A 17279-nucleotide genomic window follows, 5' to 3' on the forward strand; every position below is an offset into this window, starting at 1 on the left:
GGACGAACGAACGGACGAACGGACGCACAGACCAGAAAACATAATGCCCCTCTACTATCGTAGGTGGGGCATAAAAACTAAATATGAATAAAACCAAGTAAACTTATTATGTTGTTTTTTTATTTTAAGACTAATAACACATATATATCAGTACAGTGTGTTTATACATGTGGATGGGACTAGGTTATCACAATTATTTCAAAGGTGAGAAATTTAAAAAGTTCATTCTATTTCTAGATATAGTGAGATTAATCTTGAAAAAGTAGAAGTTTTAGTTTGTGACCTATGTTTACAAATAAAATTTTGCATATGCTCATTTCTAAATTGTCTCATCAATTTGAAGATAAATCTAATACATAAATTGCAGAGTATATCAACCTTGAATAATATCTTATGAAGGATTGAATTGTCAAGTTGTATTAAAAATAAAGGTAATCAGGTCATGAAAGTTTTGTATATCTGTCCAGACTAACTTCATACAAGTAGGTTTCTATGACTATGAAAATGTCCCAAAATTATTCAATGTGTATGTTTGTGCACACAAATTGAAAAAAATCATTAAATAATAAAACATTATTATGATACAGTTATAAATAATATGAAAGAAAATTTGATTTGTGTAGTTAAAACAATGTGGTCATCAAAAACAAAACTATTGAAAGAAATTATCACTCATGCTTTTATGACCACTAGAGATACAAACTGGAGCAAATAAACTTTGACAGCCTAGGGGTCACTTGAAGCTGTTGACCTGTTAAATAATAAATGGAAAGGTAAAATACAAATAACACTCAATAGTTTTATGGCAATTGACTAGATCTTTATAAATTAACTGAACCTAAATTAACACAATAAATCCATTTGTGTATTTGTATACTCAAATATTTATCAAATTTGTTATCATAACTTTAAACTTTTTTGATACAGTCATTGAAGAAATTAAAAAAAATACTAAATGAAATATAAACCAAAAAGTATGAACCAAAACAAACAAAAAATACTCATGAGTGCACACAAACTGCAGCAAACATAAGTTCCACAGCAAACATGTCACTTTATGTATGAAAATGAAAATAAACTCTTTATAGTTTTTGAGTAGTTATTGAAGACATAAAATTAGTACATAAACACTTAATGTTTTTGCATAAATTCCTGTATATCAATAAGGAGAGGTTTCAATCCTAAGATTAAAACCTTTTTATACAATTTGAAATGAAAAAAAAAATCTAGTTTATACGAAGAAAAAAAAATTGAACGTTAATTACCCATGGCCATAGGATGTTTATCAACCCTATTATAAACTGAAAACAAGAATGTGTCCATAGTACACGAATGCCCAACTCGCACTATCATTTTCTATGTTCAGTGGACCATGAAATTGGAGTAAACCCTCTAATTTGGCATTAAATTAAAAAGATCATATCATAGGGAACATGTATACTAAGTTTGAAGTCGATTGGACTTCAACTTCATCAAAAACTACCTTGACCAAAAACTTTAACCTGAAGCGGGACAGACGGACGAACGAACGGACGGACCAGAAAACATAATGCCCCTCTACTATCGTAGGTGGGGCATAAAAAAGGTTATAAATTGGTATTAATGGTGTTATATGATGCTTTCATAGTTGAAGTTAATTATTTAAAAGATGAAATACAAATAAAATAAGACTATCACAATCACTCCAAAACTTTTCATATATGAAATTAAAACACAGACTTCATATACACTGAACTTTTATACATTGCTAACTGACTGGATTAGGGATTCATAATTAAATGCATACAATGAATTAATTTTTTTGGCAAGCCTAAATGCAAGGCAACATCATGCAAGTATGCATATGTCTAATTACTTAACTTAACTAAAACTTCTACAAAGTCAATACTGACTTAAAATAATTATAGTATGGCTTATGGTGGCAATTCCTTAGAATCAAGTTTCGCTTCTGTAATTTGGAGAAGGATTATATTGAATAAAGTCAGATTAATTAGCATTGTTAAGAAAAATAAGACAATGGCTGTTCAAAGAGCTCCTTTTTCATATGTCCATAGCTAAATCATTTCAGTTTCTACTTCAATCTAAAATTACTGACCTGTATAAACATAACAATAAGTATTGACACAACTTAACAATAAATAAAACAACAAAAGTCTCAGTTGTTAGTGCTGGACTTTATTACGCAGGTGGCATAATTTGTCAGTTTCTATGTCATGTCATACACATGTTAATGACATAGTGCTCATGTCACTGCTAGCAATAGCCCAGAACTTCGCTCAAACCTTGCAAATGGCAGTCACATCCAAACATACACATTTAGTCAGATTAATATTTTGTTGTAGTTTCAGCTGTGCGTGCTAGGTGGCTCTGTACTGAAGTATGGTAAAGCGTCCCTTACAAGAATTGTATGACATATATCACAAACTTTTGACGGTCGAGAGTTTGGACCACTGTTCACAGTTTTAGTTACACAGTCACTACAAAATATTCTCCCACAATGTCTGCAATGATGCTGTAAAGAAAAAACAAATTGAATACATTTACAGCTTTAAAGGAAGACAGGATGCAAAATCAAATAAGTCAAATAACAAGAGGCTGTCACAACGACAGCAAACCGGATTTATTTATATTTATTTGTGTCCTGGCAATATCACAAGAACCATTACTGAAGAATGGTGAAAGTGAAAATCGTCAATATCAAATTTGACCTCCATTTTGTCATCAGTATCAACATATTAAAATTTGAAAAGCTTAGATTGAATGGTTCATGAGTAAATGCAACAACGTGAATGGAAACGCCATTTTACAATCTTTCAAGAACCATAACTCCTGAACAGTAAAAGTCAAAATCGTCATTATTGAACTTGACCTCTATTTTGTCATCAGTAACAACATATTAAAATTTGGGAAGCTTTGGTAGAACAGTTCATGAGTAAATGCACGGACACGACTGGAAACTCCATTTTTCAATCTTTCAAGAACCATAACTCCTGAACGGTAAAAGTCAAAATCGTCATTATTGAACTTGACCTCCACTTTGTCATCAGTAACAACATATTAAAATTTGGGAAGCTTTGGTAGAACAGTTCATGTGTAAATGCACGGACACGACTGGAAACTCCATTTTTCAATCTTTCAAGAACCATAACTCCTGAACAGTAAAAGTCAAAATCGTCATTATTGAACTTGACCTCTATTTTGTCATCAGTAACAACATATTAAAATTTGGGAAGCTTTGATAGAACAGTTCATGAGTAAATGCACGGACACGACTGGAAACTCCATTTTTCAATGTTTCAAGAACCATAACTCCTGAACGGTAAAAGTCAAAATCGCCATTATTGAACTTGACCTTCATTTAGTTGTCAGTAACAACATATTAAAATTTTAAAAGCTTTGGTTGAACGGTTCATGAGTTAATGGACGGACAACATTTGATTGCCGCCCGCCCGCCCGCCCGACCGGCCGCCCGCCGTACATCCCCAAATCAATAACCGACATTGTCACAAAAATCCGGTTAAAAACAAACTTCATCATATATATTTACACATTAGTAACTTTTGCTCTGTACTAATTTTTCTATTCTTTTTCTAGAAAACTAAAACACAAAATCACTGGAAATATAAAGAGTTATTTTTGTATCAAAACAAACATGAACCTTTATTAGTATCATTAGTCAGTTCTTAATAGCTTAAAATTTACATAAAAACAATGCTTTAGATCTGCTTTTGCATTCTTATAAGTTTGTTCTTTATGTCACACATGACCAACATCAAGATCAGTTCTTTGCTCAAGTTGGTACCAAACACTTTGACTAAAATTAATTCGGCTCGTTTAATTTTCTTAAACATTTTGACAAAATATTTACTTTGACCCTTTGACAAAAATATGAAAATTTCAAAACTTGAACCACAAACTTTCTCGGAAAAATCTCATTGGATATATAGCAGTTTGACAAACACTTATTTTAATCATTGAGAAGCTTAATATTTCCTTAACAATGCAACATGATTAAAACATTTAGCAGATTTTACAGATTTATCTCCCTGTTGTGTTATGTACCATCTTAAGTTTGCATATATATAACATTGTATGACAGAATACATTGTCAACAATGCAATTCTAAGGCAACACTAAAATAAACAGGATATTAAGTCATTTTAAGTTATTGTGTAAGAATATTAAAACATATTTACAAATATGATTAAAATGAGATGTGGGTTATATTCATCAATGAAACAGTTTCCAATCAACACTTGACAATACAACTAAGGAAGACATTCAGAGGTTAATATTCAGTAGGACTATGTGTCTTTCATCATCCTCTTAACAGACAAATCTTCATAAGTTGTGGTTTAATTCAAGGGAGACTACTAAACCCATGCCATATAGTAGATTCATTTATTTCTTAGGTACTAATATTGTTGGATTGAAGAGAAATCATATTTTCTTGGAAATTTGATTTTGTGAATTTGCCAAAGTTTCAATATAAAGCTATATGCAATCAATATTTCGCTGGACATTTAAATTTGTGGTTTGCTTCTACCAATAAAATCCACAAAAAATTGGTTTTCAACAAATAATGATTAATCCACAGTACACACTATATTCTTCTGAGAACAAAAAAACAATCGTTAATGAGTTTCCTTACTTAAGACGGGCAAATTGACCTTCAATTTTAAGTATTAAACCTTACCACCATCTCATTCAGTACCACACCATTAAAATTTCACTTGTGAACTTCAGTATTTTACCTTTCTTTTAGTGACAGAAAATTGTTGTTTACAATTATTGCAATCATCAATATCCTCTTCTTGTTGCCAACGGACTTCTGTTTCTGCCTGTCGAATCTTTTCTAATTGAATCTATAAAAATATGTAAGTATGAAGAAAATGCCTAATAGTATACAACATACAACTTTAAAATTCAAGAACATTGTGGTATTGTGTTTTAACTTGTCTTTGTCAACAAAAGACTCAAATTAAAATACAAACCATAATTACGATTATGTTCTTGAATTTTACAAGAATTTTATTGATTAAACATGTATCCGGTGTACAAACTTTTACACCTAGTATCTATGATGAGTTTATTCAATACTTATGTGAAGATATCTTAGTTCATGGATGCTTATGTTTCGTATTGTAGAAAAACTATGATGGCTTTTTTATTGTAGTTTCATGCTTTACTTAAACCAATAGATGGAAAGTATACAAGACGCTGTTCTTCTATCTGGAGTATCTGTTATTTAATACTTACAGTCTCTCTGTTCTGAATCCTTGTTATCCAGATATCCTTTTTAAATACTTGCAAAGGTTGTTTTTTAGAGTGACTCAGAAGCGTAGGTCACTGTTTTGCCTGTATTGTTATTGAGTGTGCAATTGATTGGAGTTTACCGCCACTTTCAGCACTATTGCACTATTTTGTGAACGCCAATTTTAATTGGTGGAGGAAGCCAGAGTACACGAAGAGAACCACTGGCCTTCCGTACCAAAACTAACAATTCTCATCAATTAACATTGGAGTCAAACACACCTGGTATGTGCTGGATTTAAACTCACAACATCGGTGCTGACAGGCTCAGGCTGAGGCTAGTGATAAAGTACTTCCACTACTTAGACCATTCAGACACAGAGGCCCTTAGAGTGGATTTGAAATTTTCAGTCTCCAAATTGCATGCATTGTTATAAAGATCTGTATGTGGTGACTAATTTATTACATGAGTGACTGTTGCCTTGTTAAAATGATTTTTCATTACACAAAATAAGTGTTTTAATCTTGACTGAATGCTCATACTCACTGAATCTTTATGGAATACCTTATTTGTTCTAGATCATAATGTGGAGTGACTTGCTTTATCTTCAGTACATGTATCTATTATTTATTAACATTATAATGATTTATCACTACTTGCAGTAATTTAATGTGACTATTGATTGCCTCTGGTGACAGAAATAGTTTTACGATATACAATATTGTTATCTAGATTTTACTGTAGCTTAACTATTACAGAACTGACTGTTTATATATTGTCATACATGTTGGCTGTTGATTACCCATAGTACAAGTTGATTACCCATAGTGCATGTTGAATACCTGTAGTGACTGTTTGTTACCTATAGTGACTATTAATTACCTGTAGTGATGACTTTTTTTGTTTGTTAGAAGTGAGTGTTAACTAAACCTTAGCACATGTTTATTATATTACCTGCAGTGACTGTGAGAGTTTTACAAAGTCTCTCTGAACTGCTTCACTATTGTCAAGGTCTATCTGTAGCGACTGTATTTTACTTCTGTATTTTTGAACATCACTCTCCAATTTACTCTAAACATAAAAAAAATATGAAGCATATAAAAAGTCACAAAAGGCAACGGTTCTCCCTTGCATGAAGTCATCAAGCCCTAGCTAATATTTACATTTTTATTGCTAGGATGTGTTGTCTCCCCTTGTAGACTTCCAAACTGAGAGAGAAGAACTATGAAAATTGAGCTCATTTTGACTGTCAATTACAAAGCAGGCATCATATACATATCACACTACCATGTTCTCATCCTGATTTTAAAGTAAGGAGATATGGTATGATTGTCAATGAGACAACAATTTATGAACACCAAGGGACAAGAATGAGCACAACTACAGGTCACATACAGCCTTCAACAATGACCAAAATCCATGCTGTACAGTAAGCTGCAAAATACCCTTGAATTACAAATTGTGCAAAAAATCAAATGAGAAAACATGATTAATACTGAAAACAATAGACTAAGGCCATTCATGCATACGGCAAACAGCAACCATTGACTGACAGGCTCCTGGCTTCGGACAGACAAGTGAAGGATGTGGCATAATGTGACATGTTTGTGAACACTCAATCCATCACCAAATCTTGAACAGAGATGAGACAGTACAACAATAAAACATGTTTGAAAAAAATATCAATGAAATCATTAGAAAGTTTCATACTTACTCTAATCTCCGAGTGCTCTGCAACTTGCTGCCGCAGTGCATTTATAAGTTGTTTTGATTTGGCTTGTATACTCTTTAATGATGCTTCTGACTCTGTTAATTTTTTGCTGAGATCTGCTCTCACAGAAGATTCTCGTTCTAATTCAGATTTTAAACTTTCTTGTACAACTGGAAAAGAAATTTTAATGGAAAATTATAAGACATAGCTTTAAAAACATGACAAAAATTTTATATAGAATTAACTGATTATTCCGTAACATTTCAACAATATTTTGGGATTTCTGCAGGATGATTATTTATTAATATAAATTCATCATCAAAAGCTAAGATTATACACTCTGAAGAAATTATTCACTTTACATATAATTGGCCTGCAAATAATTGAAATTTGTACATTTAAACATATGAAAAGGAAAAAAACTGTATTCTGTATTTTCCTAAGTACAACATTTCTTTTATTATAGCTATGGGTCAAGAAGGAACAAAAATGTATGGTGTTACATACATGTACATCTTTGAGGGGGGTAGGAGGGGTCCTGATCCGAAATCCCGAGCTTAAAAATTATAATCCCGAAATCCTGGGTTTAAAAACTCGAAATCCCAAAGTCCCGAAATTCGAAATAAAGAATTACCGAATTTCGAAAGGGTCAATCCCGAAATCCCGAGCTTAAAACCACCCGATCCTGGAGTCCCGATAAAGGTCCTATCCCCCCTCATCTTTGGAACGTAAATGTTCACCAAAATCATCTCAAAGTAATTAAGCATGCAAATCACATTGCACACTCTTTTGTACATTACAGGTTTCATTTAGTAACTTGAAACCAGGCTTAACCCATCATATCCTTTTGGAAACTATTACATATCTTGTTGGTTATATATTTTGTTGGGTTCATTTTTAAATTTACCATTTGTTTATGCTTTCCAGAAGAAAAAAGCTAGCTCTCAGCTGAGTATAAAGTGACATGTATAATCATTTTCCAAATTTATTTTTTCTTATTCTCTCTAACTTAAAATTTTAAGCTAATTACCAAGTTTTTCCTGCACTGTAGCTAGTTCTTGTGATAAAGATTCCTCTATATTATTTTTCTCCTGTTGTTCAGCGTGTATTTGATCTTTCAGGAACATGATTTCACTCTTTAATGTTTCCTCTGTGTGTTCCTTAGCAACCTTACACTGAATTATCTCTTCACGATACTTTAATAATAATAACTGCATTTCCTGTAAAAGAAAAACGCAAATTATTTTAAGTAACTGCTTAATCTTTGTAAGAACTGATACAGTAGTTTTCAAGATATCAATTTTCAAAAAATGGAGTTTAAAAAAATGTAACTCTAATCATTTGCAAATATGATCTCCTGGTTTAAACTACAATGAATCGTATTTGCCACAATGAAATGATAAAATACTCAATACCAAGATTACCAAGAAAAAAAAATGATATTACAATGGTGCTTAAAAAAAAATATCTGGTTCAATTGCTCTTTGAGTTGCAATACCTTTTTATGTATTTAATAGGTTGCTATATATTGCAAGGGTTTTATAAATATTTTGTGCATTGTGAATGAGCATGTTGTGAATTAAGGGATGTAACACTGATTCCAAACTTAGCTAGACAGGAGCTGAAAATGGATTGGGGAATTAGCTTCAGTTTTCATTTCAAGTATGATTTTGTAAAACTGTAGGTGTATAAAAAAAATATTTTTAATTCAAAATTAAGAAAAAATGTATAAGCAATTCTTCTGTGGAAGGGCGATACTATAAGGGAAGCCAGAACATAACTTTTTTCATACCATCTTTCAAATGCAATATCTAGGTTCAATACTTACTTTATTTTTCTGCAAAAATAATAATGACCTAAGCATACAAACAAGAATTAAGAACCTAGAAATAATCTGTAAAAAATCAGGTATAATTTTAAATATTGAATAAGATATCTTTATTAGGAAATTTTAGCACAATGCTTTTCTCTTTAAATTTCAGATATCTCCTTATTTTATTGTTGCATTTGTCCCATTGCTTGTGCAAAACATTGTTTAGCATGAGACCTACCATAAGGAAATACCAGAGGAGTAAAACTGCTGCATTTGTAATTTACAGATAGATTGTTTCACTCCTATTTAGATACAATAGTTCATGAGACTTCAGCTAGAAATTAAGATGTAACTTTACATAATTGCATATACAATGCATTTAATAAACAAAACAATTTAATTGAAATTGGATGTGTTTGGCAATATAAATGTCCTCAATTGCTAGCTGATTTTAAGAGCTGTAACTCAATAAAAAGTAGTAACTCCTCATTATATATTAAAAATATACTTAATGATTAAAAAATGTTAGCTGTTTGTATAGTTTGGTTTAGAATAACAGAGGAATAATACTTTATAGTCACCACTGAGTTTCTGGGCATAATTTTAAAAAAAACCCGCTAGATAATGAAATTAAAAACCCAAAGCAAAGATGCCACTACAGAGTTAAGCTATTCACTGACAGTAAAAATGCATTAAAATCAATGGTGTTAGAATGCAAATGTACAATATACAGATTAAATGTATCATTGTAAACAGGTTAACAAAATATAACCAGATGCTTCGCAGGGCGCAGCTTTTTACGACTGCAGAATTCGAACCCTGAACATTGGGGCAAGTATGGACACAACATTCAAGCTTGATACAGCTCTGAAATTGGATTGTGATTAAATAGTTGACACAACACAGGTTTCTGACACATAATGAATGTGGTCTAAGAACTTAAACTTAAAAACTTTAAATTTTAAATTGGACATTACCTATTATGGTCCAATATCCAAAATCTAAATACATGGTTAGATTCAGCATATCAAAGAACCCCAAGAATTCAATTTTTGATGAAATCAAATAAAGTTCAATTTTGGACCCTTTAGACCTCAATGTGGACCAATCTTATAACCAGGCCCAAACATCAAAAATCTAAATACATGGTTAGATTAAGCATATATCAAAGAACCCCATATATACAATTTTTGTTGAAATCAAACAAAGTTTAATATTGGACCGCAATTTGGACCAACTAGAAAACTGGTCCTATAATCAAAAATCTAAATACAGGTTTAGATTCAGCATATCAAAGAACCCCAAGGATTCAATTTTTGTTGATATCAAACAAAGTTTAATTTTGGACCACGATTTGGACCAACTTGAAAACTGGGCCCTTAATAAAAAATCTAAGTACATGTTTAGATTCAGCATACCAAAGAACCCCAAGAATTCAATTTTTGTTAAAATCAAACTTAGTTTAATTTTGGACCCTTAGGACCTTAATGTAAACCAATTTGAAAATGGGACCAAAAATTAAGAATCTACATTCACAGTTAGATTCGGCATATCAAAGAACCCCAATTATTCAATTTTTTATGAATTCAAACAAAGTTTAATTTTGGACCCTTTGGACCCCTTATTCCTAAACTGTTGAGACCAAAACTCCCATAATCAATCCCAAATTTCCTATTATGGTCATAAACCTTGTGTTTAAATTTCATAGATTTCTATTTACTTATACTTAAGTTATGGTGCGAAAACCAAGAAAAATGCTTATTTGGGCCCCTTTTTGGCCCCTAATTCCTAAACTGTTGGGACCTTAACTCCCAAAATCAATCCCAAACTTCCTTTAGTGGTCATAAACCTTGTGTCAAAATTTCATAGATTTCTATTTACTTAAACTAAAGTTATAGTGCGAAAACCAAGGAAATGCTTATTTTGGCCCTTTTTGGCCCCTAATTCCCAAACTGTTGGGACCAAAACTTCCAAAATCAATCCCAACCTTCCTTTTATGGTCATAAACCTTGTGTTTAAATTTCATAGATTTCTATTCACTTATATTAAAGTTATAGTGCAAAAACCAAAAGTATTTGGACGCCGATGCCGACAAAGATGATGACGACGACAAAGACACCAACATGATACCAATATACGACCAAAAAATTTTCAATTTTTGCGGTCGGATAAAAAAATACAATTTTTGCGGTCGTATAAAAACTAAGTAAATATACCTCTATATTATTAGGTAAGTTAATATCCTCATTCTGAAGTTGCTGTGCATATTTTGAATGTTTCCCTATCAAAGTATCATTTTCTTTCTGTAGCCTTGTCAACTGAAAACAAATGAATACATCATTAGAAACATGGGAAATAAATTTAAACAATTCTTGTTTTTTTCGAACGAATATACCTTTGGCAATTTAGAGCTGAAATTATTGTTCATCAAAACATGCATGGGCCAAGGAAAGCCATGTCAAAACTTCATCTATGGGTGGTTGTTTTTGTGCAGTGAAAGTGGAAGAGAATTTTCATAATTTCCTCTCTAGAATTAATGTTTAATACACAATTTTCAAAGTATCTTTCCTAAGTTTCCTGCTATTTTTAGGTATAATCAATAAATTGGTCATAAGGCACTTGATATGACTCCTTGATGTATTTTTACTTTTTTGTGATGTAGGGTTGCTCTCTGATTGGAACATACTCTGCATCTCAATTAATTAATATCTGCGGATATGTTATCTTGAAAAAATCTATAGTTGATTACTTAAGGATGTATTCTTCTGACGTTTCAGTCTCGTTGAAATATTGTTCTTGAATTATTTCCAAAACATGTGATACAAGTGTATCATATCAATGAATTTAAAAAATATTATAATCAAACATAACTCTGTGAAAAATTTTACAACCAATCAAGTCAGTTTTTTTAGTCAAAATTTTGAGAAAATGGGTTAGGGATACAAAAAATGATTTTACAAGAATCATGTACATCCCATATCATTTTGGTCTTTTCAAATTTCTTAGATATGTATTTTTTCAATCATTTATAACAAAAAAGTTAAAATAATATGCATTTTGTTCTTAAAACTGAGAAAATTCACAAAAATACAAAATTGACAGCATGGTAAATTTTACACAAAAAAGTGTCAAAATATGACAAACCTTTCTTATATTAACACCTTCCTAAGGTTTTTTTTTAAGTAAAATTTATTAGGATTGGTCCACTTCATCTTTATAGAAAGTATGAAAAAAAGTTTAATTGTGGAACTGTGATTTATTTCACGATAATAGCCCAAAAATAGGTAAAAATCGATGAAAAATGGGAAAATCATCAAAATTGGGCATTTTCAAAGGGCCGTAGCAAAAAAAGAAGTGCACCACCATATGATTTTTTCTTCACCAATTATTTTGTTACAGTCTTATAAACCCAAAAATCAGGTTAAGAAAAAAAGTTGAATTCTAGAAATGTTTGGCTCCTCAGAGATGTACATCCTTAAAGATATAAGAAGATGTGGTATGAGTGCCAATGAGACAACTATCATGTTAATTATGTGTATGTAATTATAATCCATATTACTGACCTCATTTTGAACTTCTTCTCTGGATCCTGTCAAAACTTGCTGTAAAAAATTAAATTAAAATCTAAAATTAGCAGTCATAAAAGTGCAGCTCCCTGTTTCTCCTTTAAAGCAACTCTTTCTTTTTAGATTTTCATACATTTTTTATATCATTGTCTGATAATATTCCTTGTTTTTCAAATGTTGACAAAATTACTATCATTTAAAAAAAAACATTTTAAAACAGACTAAACCAAATGTTGTCAATCTCAACAAAATCAAAGACCGTTTTGTATTTACTTTGCAAACTTACAAACTGGCACCCTTCCTTTACAAATATTTCTGGAAAAGTGCTTGACTAGTATTGTACTTAAACTTACCAGCTGGTCTCTGAGGTCTACCTGGGACTGTGTAAACTGCTGTTTCATTTCTTCTATATACTTTTCACAATCTTGTAATTTGTTTAAAAGGCTTGAAACCTGATAATAAAAGAAGCATAAGAGATTATTTTTTAAATTGTTCTTGAATTAAAATTACCACTAATACACACCATTGAAAGGATTTTGGCCATTTATTTTTACTTGATATTTTAAATTGATTGAAATTAGGTCTTTCATTGATAATGCTGGTCAGAAATAAAAATCAATTTCATGGTCTCCAGCTCTGGACTGAAAGGCCAGAAGAGTTTGATTGAGAGCAAATGCCCCCAAAAGGCATTACATAATTTAAACAATTTTCCATTTTATGAAAATGAATTGCCAAGGTTTTCAGGAAAATACACTGTATGGAAAATCATGTACAACAGAGAAAGAGAGAGAGACAGGCTGAATATTTTAAGTTTCAGAGCAGATAAACTCTTTAATTAGAAAAGTTAAAAGAAATACATTTAAACAACATCATTAACTTTTACAAGGTACTAATTCTTGCTGTACTCAATTGACTTTTTTTTTGTATAATTTTTAATAACGTAACATCATAAATCATATTTCATATGTGATAAAAACGGTTACGCCTTAAATGGAATTTATTAGTGTATAAGCTGGACCAATTCACTCACAAACAAATAAAAGTCCTTATTATATGTTTGTGAGTGACTTGGTCTGATTAATACAACAATAAATTCCTTTAAAGGTGTTTAATCCTTATGATTCTTCAAAATTACAGATAATAAATTTAATTTCTTCACTTGTAACCTATATCGCACATTAATTATATATTTGTGTCAATGAATTGGCCTGGCACATGAATATATTTTTTGGTTACTGCAAACAAATGTACTCCATGAAATTTGCCATCTGATTTTTATTGGTGAACTGGTTTGTGTCATTATCACCACCATCTTGTTTACATTGATTACCAAAAGAAGTTCCATCAATGACGTCTATCAAAAAATAAATAATGGCAAGAGCCACTACTGGAAGCCCTTATGACCACTCATATTAAGCAATTCATGTAAGAATTATTGTCAAATAATAAATGTCAATAACAGCTATTACAATTGTCATATTACCTGTTCGTCAGCCTCTGACACAGTCTTTTTAAGCGTGTCCTCCAGTTCTGCAATATATTTTTGTTGACTTTCCGTTGTATGTATTTCACTGTTAAGATTTCTCTCAAATGACTTGGCCCGTACCTGTTCTTTCTTCAGATCGTCCTGAATGTTCTGTAACTGGTCTTCATAGTTATTACACATATCACATGGTTTACCTAACTTATCTCGGGATTCCTTTAACTGGAAAAACAATTCAATATATACATTTAAACCTATTAGTATAAAGGTCCGCTTTGAGTTTAGAGAAAAATTGCCATATGAGAGAGACAACCATTTGAGATTCAAAATGCATAGACATTTCTACGGTGGGACAAGATGAGGGTAACCTGACAATACATGTATTTATAATTTGATGGTGACCTATATTGCTATTTTGACTGTATCTGTTGAAGACCCATTGGATGCCTTAGCCTATTTGTATTTTTTCTCTTTGATTAGGTTGTTGTCTCTTTGATGCATTTCCCATTTCCATTCTCAAATTTATTATTCGTCCAAGTTTCCCCGTCTAGTATAATTTCAGGATTTTTTTTTATTAAAACTGTATACAGATCTCTGAACATATCTTTGGCACAATGACTAACAGATACTTGCAATTGTTGCACTGAGTAAATAGTTATTTCAATGATACATCTGCAGAGATCATAGATCTTACACAATAACTTGTTAATATTTTATAGCATGTCTTTTTTTTGTTGTTGTTGGATTGGTGTTTTGATGAATGGTGTATCATTCAATTTTTCATTTCATCATTTTGTAACAGACTGATTGAAACACAGATGGTCAGACCTTTTAAAGGTAGGTATATACCTACCTTCTAAAACTGATGCATATTCACTCTTCCATCCTGAATATGCATGTACATGAAGTATCAATGATTTGATATTAGGCAACCAACAATCAATAAGTCAGAAAGTTTAGTTACAGTTGAAATAATATAGCATGCCTGCAAAGAATTTAAATGCCTTGCTTGCAAAGGAGAAGCATTAAAGAACGGTAGATTTTTCAACACGAAGTATCAATCGGAAATGAGGATGACCCCTTAAATGAACATAATTTGTATTAAAAGGTCAATTTTGGTACTTTTTGTCCATAATTTCAATCGTTTATGGCAAAATTAACCTTGGCCTCCATCTACGATCCAAAAAGTTTTTATATTGATGAAATCTATATCAAAATTGGAATCTCTTGGATCGTAAGTGGCGGCCTGTGTGTTTCAAAAGCTTTTAGGTCTGAAAAATGCACAAAATCATCATATTTTGACAAAATGTCCAAAATGTGCTTACTTTTGGCGAATATCTTGTACTCTTATGAAAAGAACTCATATATTTAGCATTTATACTTTTGAAATAGACCCATTTAAGAACTAAATTGAGATCTTTTTGGTGTTTTATGATAAAGTTGATATTTTAGGCCATTTTGTGCCATTAGTGAACCTTGTCCTTTGTTTGGCTGCTTGATCAGACATTGTAATTAAGATTGATGCCTACATTCAATGGTTAGGTGGAGTCACAGTCTGTTTACCATATCTTACTATACAAATGATTGGCCTACCCATTTAGTCTAAGACTTCAAAATTCAATATCCACAAAAATCCATTTTTTTCTTCAATCAGCTAAAATCTGTAACCATCAAAATAACAAATAAAAATTTACATATTTTACAAACCTGTTGTTGTAAAAGGTCCCATTCCTTTTGTCCCACCAATCGTTTACCATCTACTGAGATTCTGTCCACTTTAGATTTAGCTGAAGCTATTAATGACTGTCTGAGCTGTAGCTCTGGTGTAGGATCTACCAAATATAGATTTTTATACAATAATTAAAGCCCTTTTTGGATTAACTTGTGTATAACTAATATAAAGACTTGGTTAGGTTAAAGAGCAAACAAGTCAAATATTTATTATTTCTATTTTGTGATCCAACAATGTCAGGGTTTCCGCTGGCGGTCGCCATTTTCGCAATTTGCGAAAAAATAATAATTGTGGCGATAAAAATTCGTCATTTGCGAAAGAATTTGGCGAAAGAAATATATAAACCGATTTATTTTCCTCCATCTTGTTTATTTACTTTTTTTCCAGTTTCTCGGACTTTACCCGATCAGACAATACTCGGAATTCACCTTGACCTCATTAAGATTTAGACAGAAAATCAATAATCAGCTGATTGCATTTTATAGCTATCGACAACAAAGGACTAATTAATAAAGGTGTTGATTGAATTGTTTCACAAAATGATATGGTCAAATGGCTTCCGCTATAAATGTCACATACAGAATTTATTTACATCTTTGCGACGCACTTGTTTGAAGCAAACTTTTGACATCTCTCCCTTTAAAGATAGTTTTGAAAAGAAAGCTGTTGTGACGAAAATTGTTCAAAAGCAAGAAAAATCTCCGATTTAAAACTTTATTTCTTTTATCCTTTGACTTTAATAAAGTCGTTTGAGTGACACATGCACGTGTTTCAAGCATAGTTGTACGTCTCAACTTTTTCATTTACGATGGTCAAGAAAAGAAAACTGTCGTTATGAAAAAATCTATCCAAAAGGCTGGGAACAACCCCTCGAATGAGGGTAACCCTTCAATGTAATGACTACACATGAAATGAGGGATCAATTTCATGTGATAAAAGCTTTTGTTTTGTTGTAAAAATTACTTCTTAGTACAAAAGGGCACAACAGGAAAAATATATTTATGTTACTTGGCGAAAAAAATAATAAAGTGGAGAAAAATATATTGTTTTGGCGAAAGAGGTGGCGAAAAAAATAATTAACCCAGGGGAAACCCTGAATGTACAGCTGGTAACTCAGAAATTCTTGCTTGCATTTACTTTATTGCCATTTTTTTAAAAGCAGAGCCAAATTTTGTTACAGGTTATTAAAAAAGTAAGTCAAGAGAATAATGAACTGTATCATTTATGGCAATAAGGGAAGTGAAGCTCAAACACTTGTGTTGCAAAAGAGACATGTGAATATGTGTGTCAAAAATTCAGAAAACTCAGTCAAGGAATCTTAATTTTTTCACGATTCTTCATTTTTCAACATTATAATCATATTGAGAACTATGACTAAAATTTACTATTCAAAAAAGTAAATGACTTTACCTGTTAGAGCTTTAGTTTGTGCCTGTGATAGGTATGGTAAATTAAGGACTTTTTCTGGACTTATTTGTACACGTAATCCATCAAGTTCCTCATTAGAATTTAAAACACGACTGTCTAAAAATGAATCTCCTTCTGGTAAATCTGAGGCATCTAAAATTGATTTTTCATTGTCAGTCTCATTGTTCAAATCGTCAGTTATATTTGGAGAATTGGCACGTACTAAGTCTTTTTGAGATTGCTGTTTTATCTTTTCTTGCATTTTAGCATCTGCATTCTTAAACTTCTGTGAAAACAAGAATAGAAATAGAAT

The 17279-nt window shown here is 31.5% G+C and overlaps 1 protein-coding gene across 2 annotated transcripts in view; it reads right to left on the reverse strand.

The window, feature by feature from the left end:
- Positions 1 to 2155: 2155 nt before the first annotated feature.
- Positions 2156 to 17279, reverse strand: part of LOC143075830 (rab GTPase-binding effector protein 1-like) — a 35883-nt gene continuing 20759 nt past the window's right edge. For both annotated transcript variants that reach the window (XM_076251408.1, XM_076251407.1), the window contains 11 exons: positions 16970 to 17252; positions 15535 to 15659; positions 13828 to 14049; positions 12698 to 12796; positions 12342 to 12380; positions 10995 to 11096; positions 7996 to 8185; positions 6969 to 7135; positions 6209 to 6325; positions 4755 to 4865; positions 2156 to 2512 (listed from right to left, as the gene is read on the reverse strand). In XM_076251408.1, coding sequence (XP_076107523.1) covers positions 2345 to 2512; positions 4755 to 4865; positions 6209 to 6325; positions 6969 to 7135; positions 7996 to 8185; positions 10995 to 11096; positions 12342 to 12380; positions 12698 to 12796; positions 13828 to 14049; positions 15535 to 15659; positions 16970 to 17252 — 1623 coding nt within the window. In that variant the 3' untranslated portion in view covers positions 2156 to 2344. The remainder of the gene's footprint in view (positions 2513 to 4754; positions 4866 to 6208; positions 6326 to 6968; positions 7136 to 7995; positions 8186 to 10994; positions 11097 to 12341; positions 12381 to 12697; positions 12797 to 13827; positions 14050 to 15534; positions 15660 to 16969; positions 17253 to 17279) is intronic.

This window comes from Mytilus galloprovincialis, chromosome 5, assembly GCF_965363235.1.
Source record: "Mytilus galloprovincialis chromosome 5, xbMytGall1.hap1.1, whole genome shotgun sequence".
NCBI lineage: Eukaryota > Metazoa > Mollusca > Bivalvia > Mytilida > Mytilidae > Mytilus > Mytilus galloprovincialis.